Source organism: Melozone crissalis, unplaced genomic scaffold (assembly GCF_028551555.1).
Source record: "Melozone crissalis strain CALT ecotype California unplaced genomic scaffold, PUWL_Pcris_2 ptg000063l_1, whole genome shotgun sequence".
NCBI lineage: Eukaryota > Metazoa > Chordata > Aves > Passeriformes > Passerellidae > Melozone > Melozone crissalis.
Genome location: NW_026535841.1, coordinates 3,417,830 through 3,431,079, shown reverse-complemented (window position 1 = coordinate 3,431,079; position 13,250 = coordinate 3,417,830). Strand labels below are relative to the sequence as shown.

General features: G+C 57.9%; 1 protein-coding gene across 1 annotated transcript; it reads right to left on the bottom strand.

Annotated features, from left to right (window-relative positions):
• Positions 1-4,366: 4,366 nt before the first annotated feature.
• TESC (tescalcin) lies at positions 4,367-11,470 on the bottom strand. The gene is made up of 8 exons (XM_054288786.1): positions 11,353-11,470; positions 8,025-8,094; positions 6,239-6,319; positions 5,385-5,524; positions 5,227-5,288; positions 5,053-5,160; positions 4,621-4,668; positions 4,367-4,473 (listed from the first exon to the last, which is right to left on the bottom strand). Exons 1-8 carry the CDS (start codon positions 11,408-11,410, stop codon positions 4,396-4,398), a joined length of 645 nt encoding a protein of 214 aa, XP_054144761.1. The 5' UTR covers positions 11,411-11,470; the 3' UTR covers positions 4,367-4,395.
• Between the last annotated feature and the right edge of the window lie 1,780 nt (positions 11,471-13,250).

The window sequence follows — 13,250 nt, the reverse complement described above, 5'->3', positions numbered from 1 at the left end:
GTGATAGATACACAAAAAGTGCAAGGGGCAAAACCATTCTGTCTGACCAATAAATTTAATCTTTCATAAAGCTTTGGTCTTTTACTTTTTATTTCTTTAGCCTTCCCTCCCTCCATTCCTGGAAGAGCAGAAGTGTCACGGATGCAGAGTTTGGACAAGAGTTCAGCTGGAACCTGACAAATAAATCATGGGATGACTTTGGGGGTGCTCAGATGTGCTGAGCAGGGAGAGCTCCCAGCTCATTGTTCTCCCTTCCCCTTATCTCTGCTCATTATCTGGGAACAGCTTTGTTCTCCTCCCTCTCGCTGCTGCAAGGAGCCGATAAGGTTGTGCAGTGCCCTTTTCCTTTTCCCAGGGTCTCCTTCTCCTCCTGCCCGTGCCAGGCTGTGCCGTGCCAGGCTGTCCCGGGATGGGCACTGCAGCCCCTGTTCCCTTTCTGGGCAGCTCCGGTGTCCCTCTGTCCCCGCAGCCCCATGGGGGTGCTGCTTTGGGGTTGTCCTTGTTAATTAATGCAGTTAATTGGGGAAGGTTGTACCTCAGCAGAGGGGGGAGTGTATGTGTGTTCGACTCACTCTGCTCATGTGGATGTCTGGGGCTGTTGGAGGGTATGAAAAACGCCAGTCAGTTGTTTTTAAAATTGGAAAAGTTTAATAGTAATGAAATGGTTATAAAAATAGTGATACAGTTAGAGTAATAATAATTTGCACAAATTGAATTAGGACAATATGAGACAACAAATACAAAGAGTTACAGATGTCCGGGTACCTTTTCTGGGCAGCACGAGCCTGAAAAAGGACCCACTTAACAAAGGATTAACCCTTATAAACAACAGCCTGTTGCATATTCATACACCTCATACATGATGCATAAATTCCATTCAAACACAGGATTCTGTCTGGGCAGTGTCAGCTTCTTCCTCTGAATCCTAACAGCGCCTTTGAGGCAGGAAGAAGTTCGTTTCTTCTGATAATGGAGCAATAAATTATTTTTCTCTGAAAGATTCAGGTGTCCTGGGGCTGCTATCTCAGTGAGAGTCCTTTCTTTAAAACACAAGCATCCTACATAGCATCGTTTCTATTTTAACCACTTTTATAACCTAAAACTATATTTAACACAGTACTTAAGAGAATTAATACAGCATCACTTTCTAACACAACACATATAATATTAATTTTAATATTTGTAAAAAGCCAATCATAAAATAGGCATTTTTCACATTCAGCTCTGGGGTCACTCATTCCCCTCTCCAATCCCAGGAGCTGCTCTCTCTGATGCTGCCCAGCCTTTCTCAGCCTCCCTGCAGTTTTCCAATGTGTTCTAAGGCAGCTCCAATTTTCCAGTTCCCCCTGTGGTCTGCACAGAGCTCTGTGTGTGCCACATCCTGGCCCCACAACAGAACCAATTTCCTTTATGGACGTTCTGGGCTTTGCAGGATTTTGCTGTACTTTGTCCTTGCCAGCTTTCCCGGGGCCCTGCCAGCTTTCCCTGTGATGTTCAGGAGGATTATCCCGTGTTTGCCGTGTGCAACACGATGGATGCTCCTGCCCATGCCCGGGGCTCTCCAGCTCCATCCTTGCTCCTCCCTGCCCTGCCCAGCCCAGCCTCCCTCCTGCTCTCCCCTCTCCCATTTCCCACAGGGAATTCCCAACACAAGCAAAACCATGAAAAATGCATATTTTATGATTGGCTTTTTGCAAATATTAACATGAATATTATATGTGCTATGCTAGAAAGTTGTGCTGTGTTAATTTTCTTGAATGCTGTGTTAAATATAGTTTTAGGTTCTAACATAATGTTAAAATAGAAACTGTATATGTGAGATATTTTTTTAAAGAGAGGACTCACACTGAGATAGCAGCCACAGGACACCAAAATCTTTCAGAGAAAAAGAATTTACTGCTCCATTATCAGGAGAAATGAACTTCTTTCCACCTCACTCAGCCCTGAAGATGCTGTTAGGATTCAGAGGAAGAAGGTGGCACTGCCCAGACACAATCCTGTGTTTGAATGGAATTTATGCATCTTGTATGAGGTGTATAAATATGCAACAGGCTGCTGCTTTTAAGGGTTAATCCTCTGTTAACGTGGGTCCTTTTTCAGGCTTATTTTGCCCAGAAAAAGGTACCCGGACTATCTGTAACTCTTTGTTTCTATTTTCTCATATTGTCCTATCTCAATTGTCCAAATTATTATTACTCTAATTATATTAGTATTTTTATAACCATTTTATTACTATTAAACTTTTAAAAATTTAAAACAAGTGATTGGCATTTTTCACAAATGGAAAACGCTGCAGCCACTTGGTTTTGGGTCCTGCCTCTGTTTCCCAACCTCCCTCTCTTTCCTTGCCCCTTAGAATATCAGGGGCAGCTAATTATATTATAATGGTTATATATATATATTATAACATACATAATATATATTATAATATGTTATATATATTATTAATATATATTATTATTGGCTAATTATAATGACTCATTAACTCAAGGGATAATAGTCATCCTCTCATCCATCCTCTTCACCCTTCCCTGCCCTTGCTGGGAGCCTCTGGATGATTCCTGGAGGAAATCTGGATGTGGATGGGGAGAGGGACCCTGAGCTCGGGTTGACCCCTGCAGCCCCAGCCGGGGGATCTGGGGCAGAAAAGGACCCAGGGCTGTGATGGGAGCTCGGGGCTGTGTTGGGATCACGGGGCTTGCAGCTGGATCAGGGACCTTGGCAGTCCCGCAGTGTCTGGGTGGGAATTTCAGTGGGAAAACAGGGGAAGGAGCCTGGGTTGGCTGTGGAATCCTGGGTTTGGGGAGGAGCTGGGGGTTGGGGCTTCGTGTGCGTGGGGTGGGGAGGGAGCGCTGGGGGTCCGGTACAGGAGAGGAGGAGGAGGAAGAGGAGGAGGAGGTGGGGGTGGTCATGGGGGTGCCCAGAGGGGCCCAAGGACGGAATCCCGGAGCTCTGCACACGCAGCCCAGGCTGGGGAGCAGCACCAGGAGCTCTGCAGGGCACGAATGGCTCCTCCGGGAGAGCCGGGAGCTCCATCCCCACCATGCCCAACTGTATCCCAGCTCCATCCCAGCTCCATCCCACTGTGCCAGCTCCATCCCAGCTCCGTCCCCACCGTGCCCAGCTCCATCCCCACCCAGCCCAGCCCATCCCTACGGCCCCTGGGACATTCCCAGGTGGGACATTCCCAGGGGGACCCGGGATCAGCTCCATCCCCGGGGCAGCCCCGGGCCGGTCCCCAGGGCAGGGCAGCGCTGTCCTTGTCCTTCCCCGGGCCCCATTAGCTGCTCATGCTCAGCTCTGGCGGGACACGGGGACTTGGGAGGGGACAGAAACCCTAAATGTGCCCTCAGTGTGGGGGTGCAGAGCAGAGACCCCAGTAATGAGGAAAAGAAGGAGGAAATGTTGCCCTGAGCCAGGGGGGACACAAGGAGGGCCAAGGGGGTGACCCCGGCCCTGGTGGACCCACACCCATTCCTGCCCAGCCCCTCACCTGCCGGGTGTGCTGCCCCTGTCACCAGGGGAAGCTGGTTTTTTTTGATAAAACAAATAAATTTTCCCTGCTCTCCTAAAAATAGTCGTTGCCCTTTTTTCCCTGCCTCCCTCCCTCCCCAGCCCGGGCTGCCTTAGAGACAGAACCCGCCTGGAGCCATCGAGTCATTAACGGCAGTAAACAACCCCCGGCTCCCGAGCCTTGTTCCTGCGGGAACATGAGGGGGCAGAAGCCACCTGGTTGCCAGGAGCCCGTGTCCCCACGTCCCTGCCGCCTGCTGGGCTCCTCCTGCCTGCTCTGCTTTGGGATTAAACCGGGAATGTTCCTGGTGTCACTGCCTCCGCCTTCCCTGCAGGATGCAGAGTGGGACGGGGCTGTCCCTGCAGGTGCTGCTGTCACCTCCTGTCCCCAGCATCTCCATCCCTGCCTCTCCCATGGCCTGGCATCAGCCCGAGCTGGGCAGATCCTTCCCCACAACAGTACCTGGCAGAGGCCAAAATCCAAAATTTGTGGGGCAGTCAGGATTTGTGGAGGGTTTCTGCTCAGCATGGAGTGATGGATGGATGGATGGATGGATGGATGGATGGATGATGGATGGATGGATGACAGATGGATGGATGGATGGATGGATGGATGGATGGATGATGGATGGATGGATGGATGATGGATGGATGGATGGATGGATGGATGGATGGATGGATGGATGGATGGATGGAGGATTTCTCAGCAAGGACTAAAAAGAGAAATATCTTTTATTACAGATAAAAGCCTCTGATGTTTTTAGAGGGCAGCCCCAGCCTGGAACAGGCACACGGGTGGAGCAGAGCTGAGTGCCAGGACATGAAGCTGCTGCTGGGTGCTCTTCCTCTCCTCCTCTTCTTCCTCCTCCTCCTGCTCCCCTCTCAGTAGCAGTGGGCGATGGTGTCCACATTGAGGAAGCGGACGTGCATCTTGGTCTCGATGTCGATGCCCTGCCACATCTGCCAGGGGACAGGGTGAGGGGACCAGGGCCACACCCCGGCCCTGCTGTGCCCATCCCGGTCCCTCCCGTGCCCATCCCGGTCCCTCCTGTGCCCGCCCCTGTCCCTGTTCCCGCCCCAGCCCCTCCTCCCGGGGGCGTCACCGACCTTCAGGAAGTCCTCGAAGGTGATGCCCTCGTACACCTGGTCCGGGCCCTGCTCAGTGAGAGGAAACATCGCAGCTGCCCCGGGGTGATGGGAGAGGCAGCCCTGGGATGTCCCCTGGGGCTGAGGGACACATCCCCCACGGGTTCCTGCCCTGCACCCCATGGCCAGCCCCAGAGTGGTTCCCACACCCCCTCGGCTGCCAGGAGCAGCCCTTTCCATAGGCAGTGAGGATGGATGGATGGGGGTTTGTGGGATGCTGATCCTCTCTCATGAGCAAACATCACCCTGGGAGCTGCTGCCTGCAAAAAACACCTCCAGCCAAAGCAGCTGTGGCACAGGGGGGTGCCCTGGCAAGCAGGGACCCCCCCCAGCCCCATTGTGATGCCAGCAGAGCCCCTGAGAGCAGGAGGAGGCTCCAGCAGAGGCTCCCACCATTTGTCCCACACAGATGCTGGCTGCCTCCATCATGGCCCCGTCGGCGATGGACCGAGCCGACTCCTTCTCCAGGTGGGGGTTCCCCGACAGCAGCTCCTCCACCACCTGCAAGGGCAGAGGCTCAGGCCAGGCCTGGCCATGGGGAATGGGGCAGGGGGGACCCAACTTTACATTTCTGTACTCCTGCAGCGTGATCTTCCCGTCGTGGTCCGAGTCGTACATGTGGAACAGGACTGGGGGGACACAGGAGGGGACAGCAGGGGACAGCAGGGTCAGGGCAGCCCCTGGCCAGCAGCCCCAAGCCCAGGTTGGCCCTGGGGCAGCCTCACATTTCAGCTTCTCCTTGCGGAAGCGGTCGAGCTGCTCCTCGTCCATGTTCATCTCGATGGGTCTGAAGTAGGACATGATGGTCAGGAAGTCCTCGAAGTTGATCTCCTCCGCCAGCCCGTCCGACTCCTGCCGCAGGTTCCTGGGGGGTGATTGGGTGTTGTGGTGTGGTTTTATACTTTGGAATACTTTGTAACAGTTTTGGGTTTGTATTTTTCCCAAATGGTTTATCCCAGATTGTGCCTCCTCCCTGTACCTGAGCAATCCCTTTCCTTTGCTGGGATCATCCCCCAATCCCCACCCTGGCTCTCTGTTGGTCACTCACCATCCCATCCCCTCCAGCCAGAACTTTCTGTCCAGGACATCGAGTGATCAGCCAGAGACCAGGGGTCAGCCCCCAAGTGTTACCCCAAATCCTGTCCTCAATGTCCATTCCCAGTACCCATCCCTCAGGGTCACTCATTGGTCAGTAAATGTTCTCTATTTTAAATTTCCACCTCCCTTTCAATGTAACCTTGGCCCCTCTCCCTGGCTCTCAGCTGGAGCTCCCTGAGGTGTGGGGACTCCTTTGGGACTCCTGGAATAAAACCTTGGATTAACCCCTGCTAAGAGTTGGCCTGTTATCTTCTACTGATGTCTCTGGTGTCTCTCCTGCTGCAGAGGTGACCATGGGGAACCTGCCTCAGCATCATCACACCCCCAGCAAAGCCCTAGGACTGGTTTATCCCTAAAATCCAGTTTAAATGTCTCATTTTCCACCCAGCTCCACCGCAGCCTTTAGGGGGAAGGTCCCTGCCCAGGCCCTCCTCATTCCCAGAGGATAAATCCTCCTTCCCTGCGTGCTGGGGGCTCTCACCGCTTGTCAAAAAAGGCGTGGACGATTTTCCCTCGGATGGGGTTGAACTCCAGGTCGGGGATGCTGTCAAAGTTCTCCTTGCTGCAAAGGGCACAGAGAGAGCAGGAGTGTGAGGGAGGATTTATAAATCTCGGAGATCAAAGCCCAGCATGGGCTGAGGGGAGGGTGGACAGCAGGATCTCCTTGGTGAGCCCTGCTTGAGGCCTTTTTCCTGGGAAAACTCAAATATCCATGGCAGGTGGAGCCATGCAAAGAGCCCTGAGAGCCCCAACCCTTCCTTGCAAAGCAAACACCGAAAAATAAAGGGATTTTGGATAAAACCCTTCTTTCTTCTGTTCAGACTGACAGCAAGTCCGCGCTCAGGGATTTTGTCCCGCCAGGATGGGTCTTGGGGAAGCTCTTGGGATGACCCCAGGGCTCTTTGCATGGCTCCACCTGCCGTGGATTTTGGAGTTTTCCCAGGAAAAGGCCTCAAGCAGGGCTCACCAAGGAGATCCTGCTGTCCACCCTCCCCTCAGCTTCATGCTGGGCTTTGATCTCTGCGATTTATAAAGCAAACCAAGAGCCAAGAAATAGCACTGGGAGAGCTCAGAGCGCTCCCAATTCCCTGTGCAGCCACCAAGGAGAGGGACAAGAGCCCCTGCAACCCCTCCTTCCCTCCCCAGAACTGATTTTAAAGCTGGAGGGTGATGAGATGTTTGTCAGGAGTGCCCCTGCTCCCAGGCCAATGGGTTATTGTGTGTTTTCCTTGGAATATTTGCAAGGCGATGCTGTGGGAGCTGGCTCAGGGATGGCTCAGGGAAGGACACAGAATCCCAGCCCTGGACCAGCACCTTGGGCAGCTCAGGGAAGGGGGAGATACTGGGGATGGCCCTGGCAGTGGGGCTGGGATTGCTGTGGAACTGCCACAGGCTGGAATAGCTGTGGGGCAGGGATTACAGTGGGATGGGAATTGTAATGGGGCTGGGATTGCCCTGGGGCTGGGATTGCCATGGAATGGGAATTGTGGTGGGGCTGGAATTGCCACAGGATGGGAATTGTAATGGGACTGGGATTGCTGTGGGGCTGGGATTGAAGTGGGGCTGGAATTGCCCTGGGACTGGGATTGCAAGGGGGCTGGAACTGCAATGGGATGGGAATTATAATGGGGCTGGGATTGCTGTGGGGCTGGGATTGCAGCAGGGCTGGGATTGCCCTGGGGCTGGGATTGCAGCAGGGTTGGAATTGCAATGGGCCTGGAATTGCCACAAAATGGGAATTGCAATGGGCCTGGAATTGCCACAAAATGGGAATTGCCCTGGGGCTGGAATTGCAGTGGGGATGGAATTGTAATTGGGCTGGAATTGCTGTGGGGCTGGAACTGCAACGGGATGGGAATTATAATGGGGTGGGGATTGCCCTGGGGCTGGAATTGCAGTGAGACTGGAATTGCCCCCGGGCTGGAATTGCCATGGGATGGGAATTGTGGTGGGGCTGGAATTGCAGTGAGGCTGGATTTGCCACAGGATGGGAATTGTAATGGGGCTGAGATTGCTGTGGGGCTGTGATTGCAGTGGTGCTGAGATTGTCCTGGGGCTGGAATTGCCAGAGAATGGGAATTGTAATGGGACTGGGATTGAAGTGGGACTGGGATTTAATTGGGGCTGGCATTGCCCCAGGGCTGGGATTTAAGTGGGGCTGGGATTTCAGTGGTGGGGCTGGCATTGTCCTGGGGCTGGGATTGCCATGGGGCTGGGATTGAAGTGGGGCTGGGATTTAACTGGGGCTGGCATTCCCCATTCCCTACCGGATGGTCAGCTGGTCCTGGCTCAGCTGCTTGAAGCGCCGGTGCAGGTGCTCGATCTGCTCCGAGGTGACTGCCAGGGAAAGGAGAGAGGTGACAGGGGGGGACCCTGGGGACACTCCTCTGTGCCTGTCCCACCTGCCAGCAGTGGGGCAGGGTCCTGGGCACAGCTGTGCCACCCCTATTCCCTGTGGTGCCACCCTGCAGGTCCCTCTGTGTCGCTGTGCCCGGTGCCAAGGGCTGGGTTATTCCCTGTCCTGTCTGCAGGGAATTCCCTGGCCCAGCACGGCAGGGAATGGCACAGTGGGATCCCTCCCCAGCTCAGGATCCTTGGTGCCAGCCCTCTGGAGCAGGATTGGCATTTTTGGGGTTGTTGGCACCGTGGGCAGAGCTGTGCCCAGGCAGCTCCTCCTCTCCCCCTGCCCCAGCTCTGCCTGGGCCAGGAGGCTCTTCCATGTCCTGCACAGCCACGGCTGCTCTAGGAAATAACTCTGGGATCAGAAACCCTGACAGCAGCCAGGGAAGGGGAAAGGACACAGAGGGGGCACAGCAGCCCCCAAAATCAACTCCTGGCTTTGGGATTGCTGCCACTGCTCAGGGTGAGCCACAAACCTTGGGGGCACCAACCCCATCCCAGGGCAGGGCTGGGCTGGAAGGGGAGGGCCTGATCTCTCAGCACAGGTGAGTTTATCTTGCCCTGCTGCTCTCCTGGGGCTGTAACCAAGCTCTGACCCCCCAGAACATGACTCCTGTGCAAACATTGACAGAGCCATTCCCAGGAGCCAGGGAAGCTCTGGAGCGGTGTCCCTGTGGGCTGGGGGTCTGTCTGGGCACCCCCAGGCTCCTGCAGCACCAGCAGCTGCAAATCAGCCACTCCTGGCACCATGGAGACACATGAAACCACCTTAAGGGGTTGCAAAGGGTTAATTGCAGCAAGCCAGCAGGGTCAGAGCTGGGCTGAGCTGCCTCCCTCGATGCCTTTTATGATGTTTAAATAATGTCCTTTGCTTTGCCCACTGCTGCTGCACAGCCTGGAAATAGCAGCTGCATTGATCAGCGGGGCTGGGCCTTCAGAGCTCTCTGTAAGAGCCTGGAAATCCCATCTGGGATGGGCCAGGGGGGTCCTGAGCCTGCCTGGATCCCTGCAGGATCCCTTTTATCCCCCCTTTATCCCTCCTGAGCCCCCCAGCTCTCAGTTGCTGATGCCCAGACCCCACTGGATGTTTCCCCCCAGTCCCTGCTGGCTGCTGCTCTGCTGCTGTCCCATGGAAACTTTCCCTGGACTTTCTTTCCAATTTTGGCCCTGCAGAATTGACCTTTAACTCCGTGCCGTGACGCCACCGCTGTCACCATGGGAGCAGCTGGGCCACCAAGCCCTGAGCATCACCAAAAAGCTTTGAACTCTCAGAAAAATGTCCCAGGCACCCGGAGCACAAAGAGCTGGGCTCGGTGGCTGTGTGCTCATGGTGGGGCTGGCCCTGGAGGGCTGGGGGAGGCTTTTGCTGCCTCTTTCCCCATCCCAGGTGCTCCTCTCAGGGCAGCTCTCCCAGCGTCGCTATCCCTGTAAAGGTGGCAGAGCTCGGCTGCTCTCCAGAAAAAAAAAAAGGAAAAATCTGCAGGAAAGGCAAAAGCTTTGCTGGAAGAAGGGCTGGCTCAAGGGCAGCACAGGCTGCTGGTGTCCCTGAGAAGCATCCTGATGCTGCAGGCCCGTGTCCAAACACGGCAGCCTCTGCTAACGGGGGAAAAATGGGATTTCAACCAAAGGGAGCCGGGCTTGCTGTTCCCAGCCTTGCGTGGGTTGTGCTGCTTGAGCAGAGGGAAAGGGGCACTGAGGGGGCTCAGGGGGGCTCAGGGGCACTGGGGGGCCCAGCCTGGCTGCAGGGACATCACAGCATCCCGGCAAGAGCCGCTTCACCCTGGGGAGAGCTGCAGCAGCTCTGGGATGGAGCACACGGAGGGAAGGAGGGGAAGCAGCCCCGAGCAGCCCCTCAGGGTGTCCCTCCATGCGGGAGAAGGCAAAGGAACGAGCCTGGGGCACCTCAGGGTGGCTCTGCCCTGTCCCTGCCCCTCCCAGGGGACCGAGGTTGGCTGCAGTGCCCTGTGTGAGCTCGGAGCCCAGCAGCGAGGCTGTGAATCCCTAAATCCCCTTTTTGGCAGCAGCCACAGCACGGGGGGGAGCTCTGTGATACCACGGGGAGCACAGGACGGGCACCCCAGACACGGCCTGGAGTTGTGGGCTCCCCCTGCCCTCCCTCCTCTGCTTTCCATGAGATTTTTGGGTGTTGCCCTCGCAAACCCTGCCCTGGCGTTGGTCCCCGGGGCACCGCGGAGGAGCCTCCCATGGCAGGTGCCGCCTGTGCCCGGGATGCTGCTGCAGGGTCCCCGGGCCAGGGGCTCCCCAAAATCCTCCTCGCACCCTCCCTGGGTTGCCAGGCTGGCACCCCGCGGGCTCCCCAAGCCCCTGAGTCTGCCCTGAGGGGCTCAGTGTGGGGTTTGGGGGGCTCAGCCCTCCCTGGAGTGGAGAGGAGAGGAGAAGGGAGATGAAGGGATCTGTGACGCCAGGGGCAGCAGCAGCACTGGGGACAGTCCCCAGACCCTCTCGGTCCCCACAGACCCTCTGGCCGTGGGCAGAGCCCCCCCTTGAGCCTTCCCTCCACCGCAGCACGGGGACCGGGAGCTCCCGCTGGATCCTGCCGCGGTGACACTGGTGACACTTCCAGGACGGACACGGCCACCCCGTCCCTTTCCTGCCGGTCCCTCGATCCCAAAGCAGCCCCGGGGTGTCCCGGCCCGGTGGCTCCGGGCAGAGCAGCGCTGCGGGGACAATGCCCGGTGGCGCGGTGGCAGAGCCCGGCTGGGGCTCGCACGTGCGGCCGCTCGACGCCCCGGCTCGCGGGCTGGTGGCAGCAGCAGGGACCAGGGTGACACGCTGGCACCCTCTGGTGTCACTCCTGCACCCTCCCCTCCCATCCCCTCCCCCGCTCCATCCCCGCTGTCACATCCTGCTCTCCCCCAGCCCGGGTGACACCTCTGCACCTCCCCAGTGACATTCCCTGCACGGGTCCTGCATCCCCCGCGCTGCTCCAGCGTCACCTCCCGCAGCCCCCCGGCCACACAGGTGACATTTCTGACATCTCCCGTGCGCCCCCCCGTCCTTCCTTCCCGGCTGGCACCTCCTACACCCCCCCTCGAGGGTGACACGTCCCGCACAGCCCCCCTCCCCGGGTGATGTGTCCCCCGCCGGACCCGGGTGTCCCCTCGGGCGGCGGCCCCGGGGGCTCGGTGCGGGTGGGATGATCCGGGGCGGTGCCCGCGGCTCCCCGGTACTCACAGCCCGTCCTGTCCGCCAGCTCCCGCATCTCGGCGGGCACGGAGTGCGCGGAGCCCATCCCGGGCCGTGCCGGGAGCGCCGCCGCGGGCGCTGCACCGGAGCCGCCGCCGCTTTTAAGGGCGGGCGGGCGCGGCGGGGGAGGCGGCGGCGGCGGCGGCGCGGCGGCCCCGGGTCCCTGCGCGCCCCCGCCCAGAGCAGCGCCGGGCCCGGGGGAGGGAGCCCCGGGAGCGGGGACAGCCCCGGCAGCGGCTGCGGGCACCGGGAACCACCGGCTGTGTCCCCGAGAAGGGAGCGGGGACGCCCCGGCATCCTTGTGCGGGAACCGGGCCGGGGTCTCCCCATGGAGACCCCGCGGCTGCCCCAGCCTTGGCACTGCCCGGGCTGTGTCCCCAAGGGGGACACCCAGAGGTGACCCCCCCCATGACGGGGGGCTTCCCCAGGCGGCACCCTGGGATACACCCTGGCTGTATCCTGGGGGTTTCCAGCTTTCCCTGGTCACCCTGGATGTACCCTGGGGGTTCCCGGCATGTCCCCGCTGCCAGCCCGGCCCTGGCAGGGACGTGTCACCCTGCCCCGGGCACAGGGCCATGCCAGGAGCAGCACTTGGGGACAGCCACCAGAGCCTCTGGGCAGGCAGAGGTTGGGGAGCAGCTCAAAGAGCACAGCACACCGGCAGTAGGTAGCAAGTCAGTGGTGTTTATTTTGTTGAAAGCCAAATATAAACAGGAAAGGAATGAAATCATTTCCAGCCTCCAGCTGTCCAGGAAAATACCTGTTTATAAATAAAAATGGGAGAAAGGAGAGATGTCCCCATCTTGCAACCTCAGCTGTCAGTGTCAGGGGCCCTGGGGCTCAGGGCTCCTCACCCTCCCTTCCTGGGCCAGCACTTTTCCATCCAATGTGGAATTTTGCCCAGCCCAGGCACTTCCAGGCAGGTGGTGGGAAACAAATGTAGCACTCTGTCCCTGCCAACAGTCCCCGTGTCCCCTGTGGGGGAAGAGCCAGGCAGGGCCCTCAGAGCTGGGATATCCCTGGAGATGCCCAGAATGGGCCAGGACAGCACCTGGAGCCAGCTGGGGTGCAGGTGGAACTGGCCTGGAAGGGACCAGAGATCCCAGGGATCCTTTTCCAGCCCAGGGCAGCCCTTTCTTCCTCATCCTCCTGTCCCCACAGCTCTCCCTGGCCTCAGGCAGGGCTGGCTGGTCTGGATGATCCTGGGGCTTGATTTTCCTGCAAAGATTGGAGACAAACTGCCATGGTTTGTCAGAGGCATCAGTGCTTGCCCTTGGCCGCGCCAGGCTGCTCTCAGTGTCCCTGTGTGCCACGATGGCTCCAAAGGGATTGAAGAGCTTCCCCAGAGGATCCAGGAGCTGTCCCTTGGCTGCTGGAGGGCACCAGCAGCTCCTCAGCCTGGTCTGGAGCAGCAGCACAGCCAGAGCTCGGCCTCCAAGGGTGGAGAAACCTCCCGGGCATGCTGCTGCGCCCAGGAGAGTGCCTGGGAATGGCACTGCCCGGGGATGGCACTGCCCCTGGGAATGGCACTGCCCTGGACTGGCACTGCCTGGGAATGGCACTGCCCCCTGGGAATGGCACTGCCCTGGACTGGCACTGCCTGGGAATGGCACTGCCCGGGGATGGCACTGCCTGGGAATCGTACTGCCCCTGGGAATGGCACTGCCCTGGACTGGCACTGCCCGGGAATGGCACTGCCCGGGAATGGCACTGCCCTGGATTGGCACTGCCTGGGAATGGCACTGATCCCTGGGAATGCCATTACCTGGGAATGGCACTGGATGGGAATGGCACTGCTCGGAATGCCATTACCTGGGAATTCCACTGTCCTGGATTGGCACTGCTCAGGAATGCCATTACCTGGGATTGGCACTGCCTGGGACACC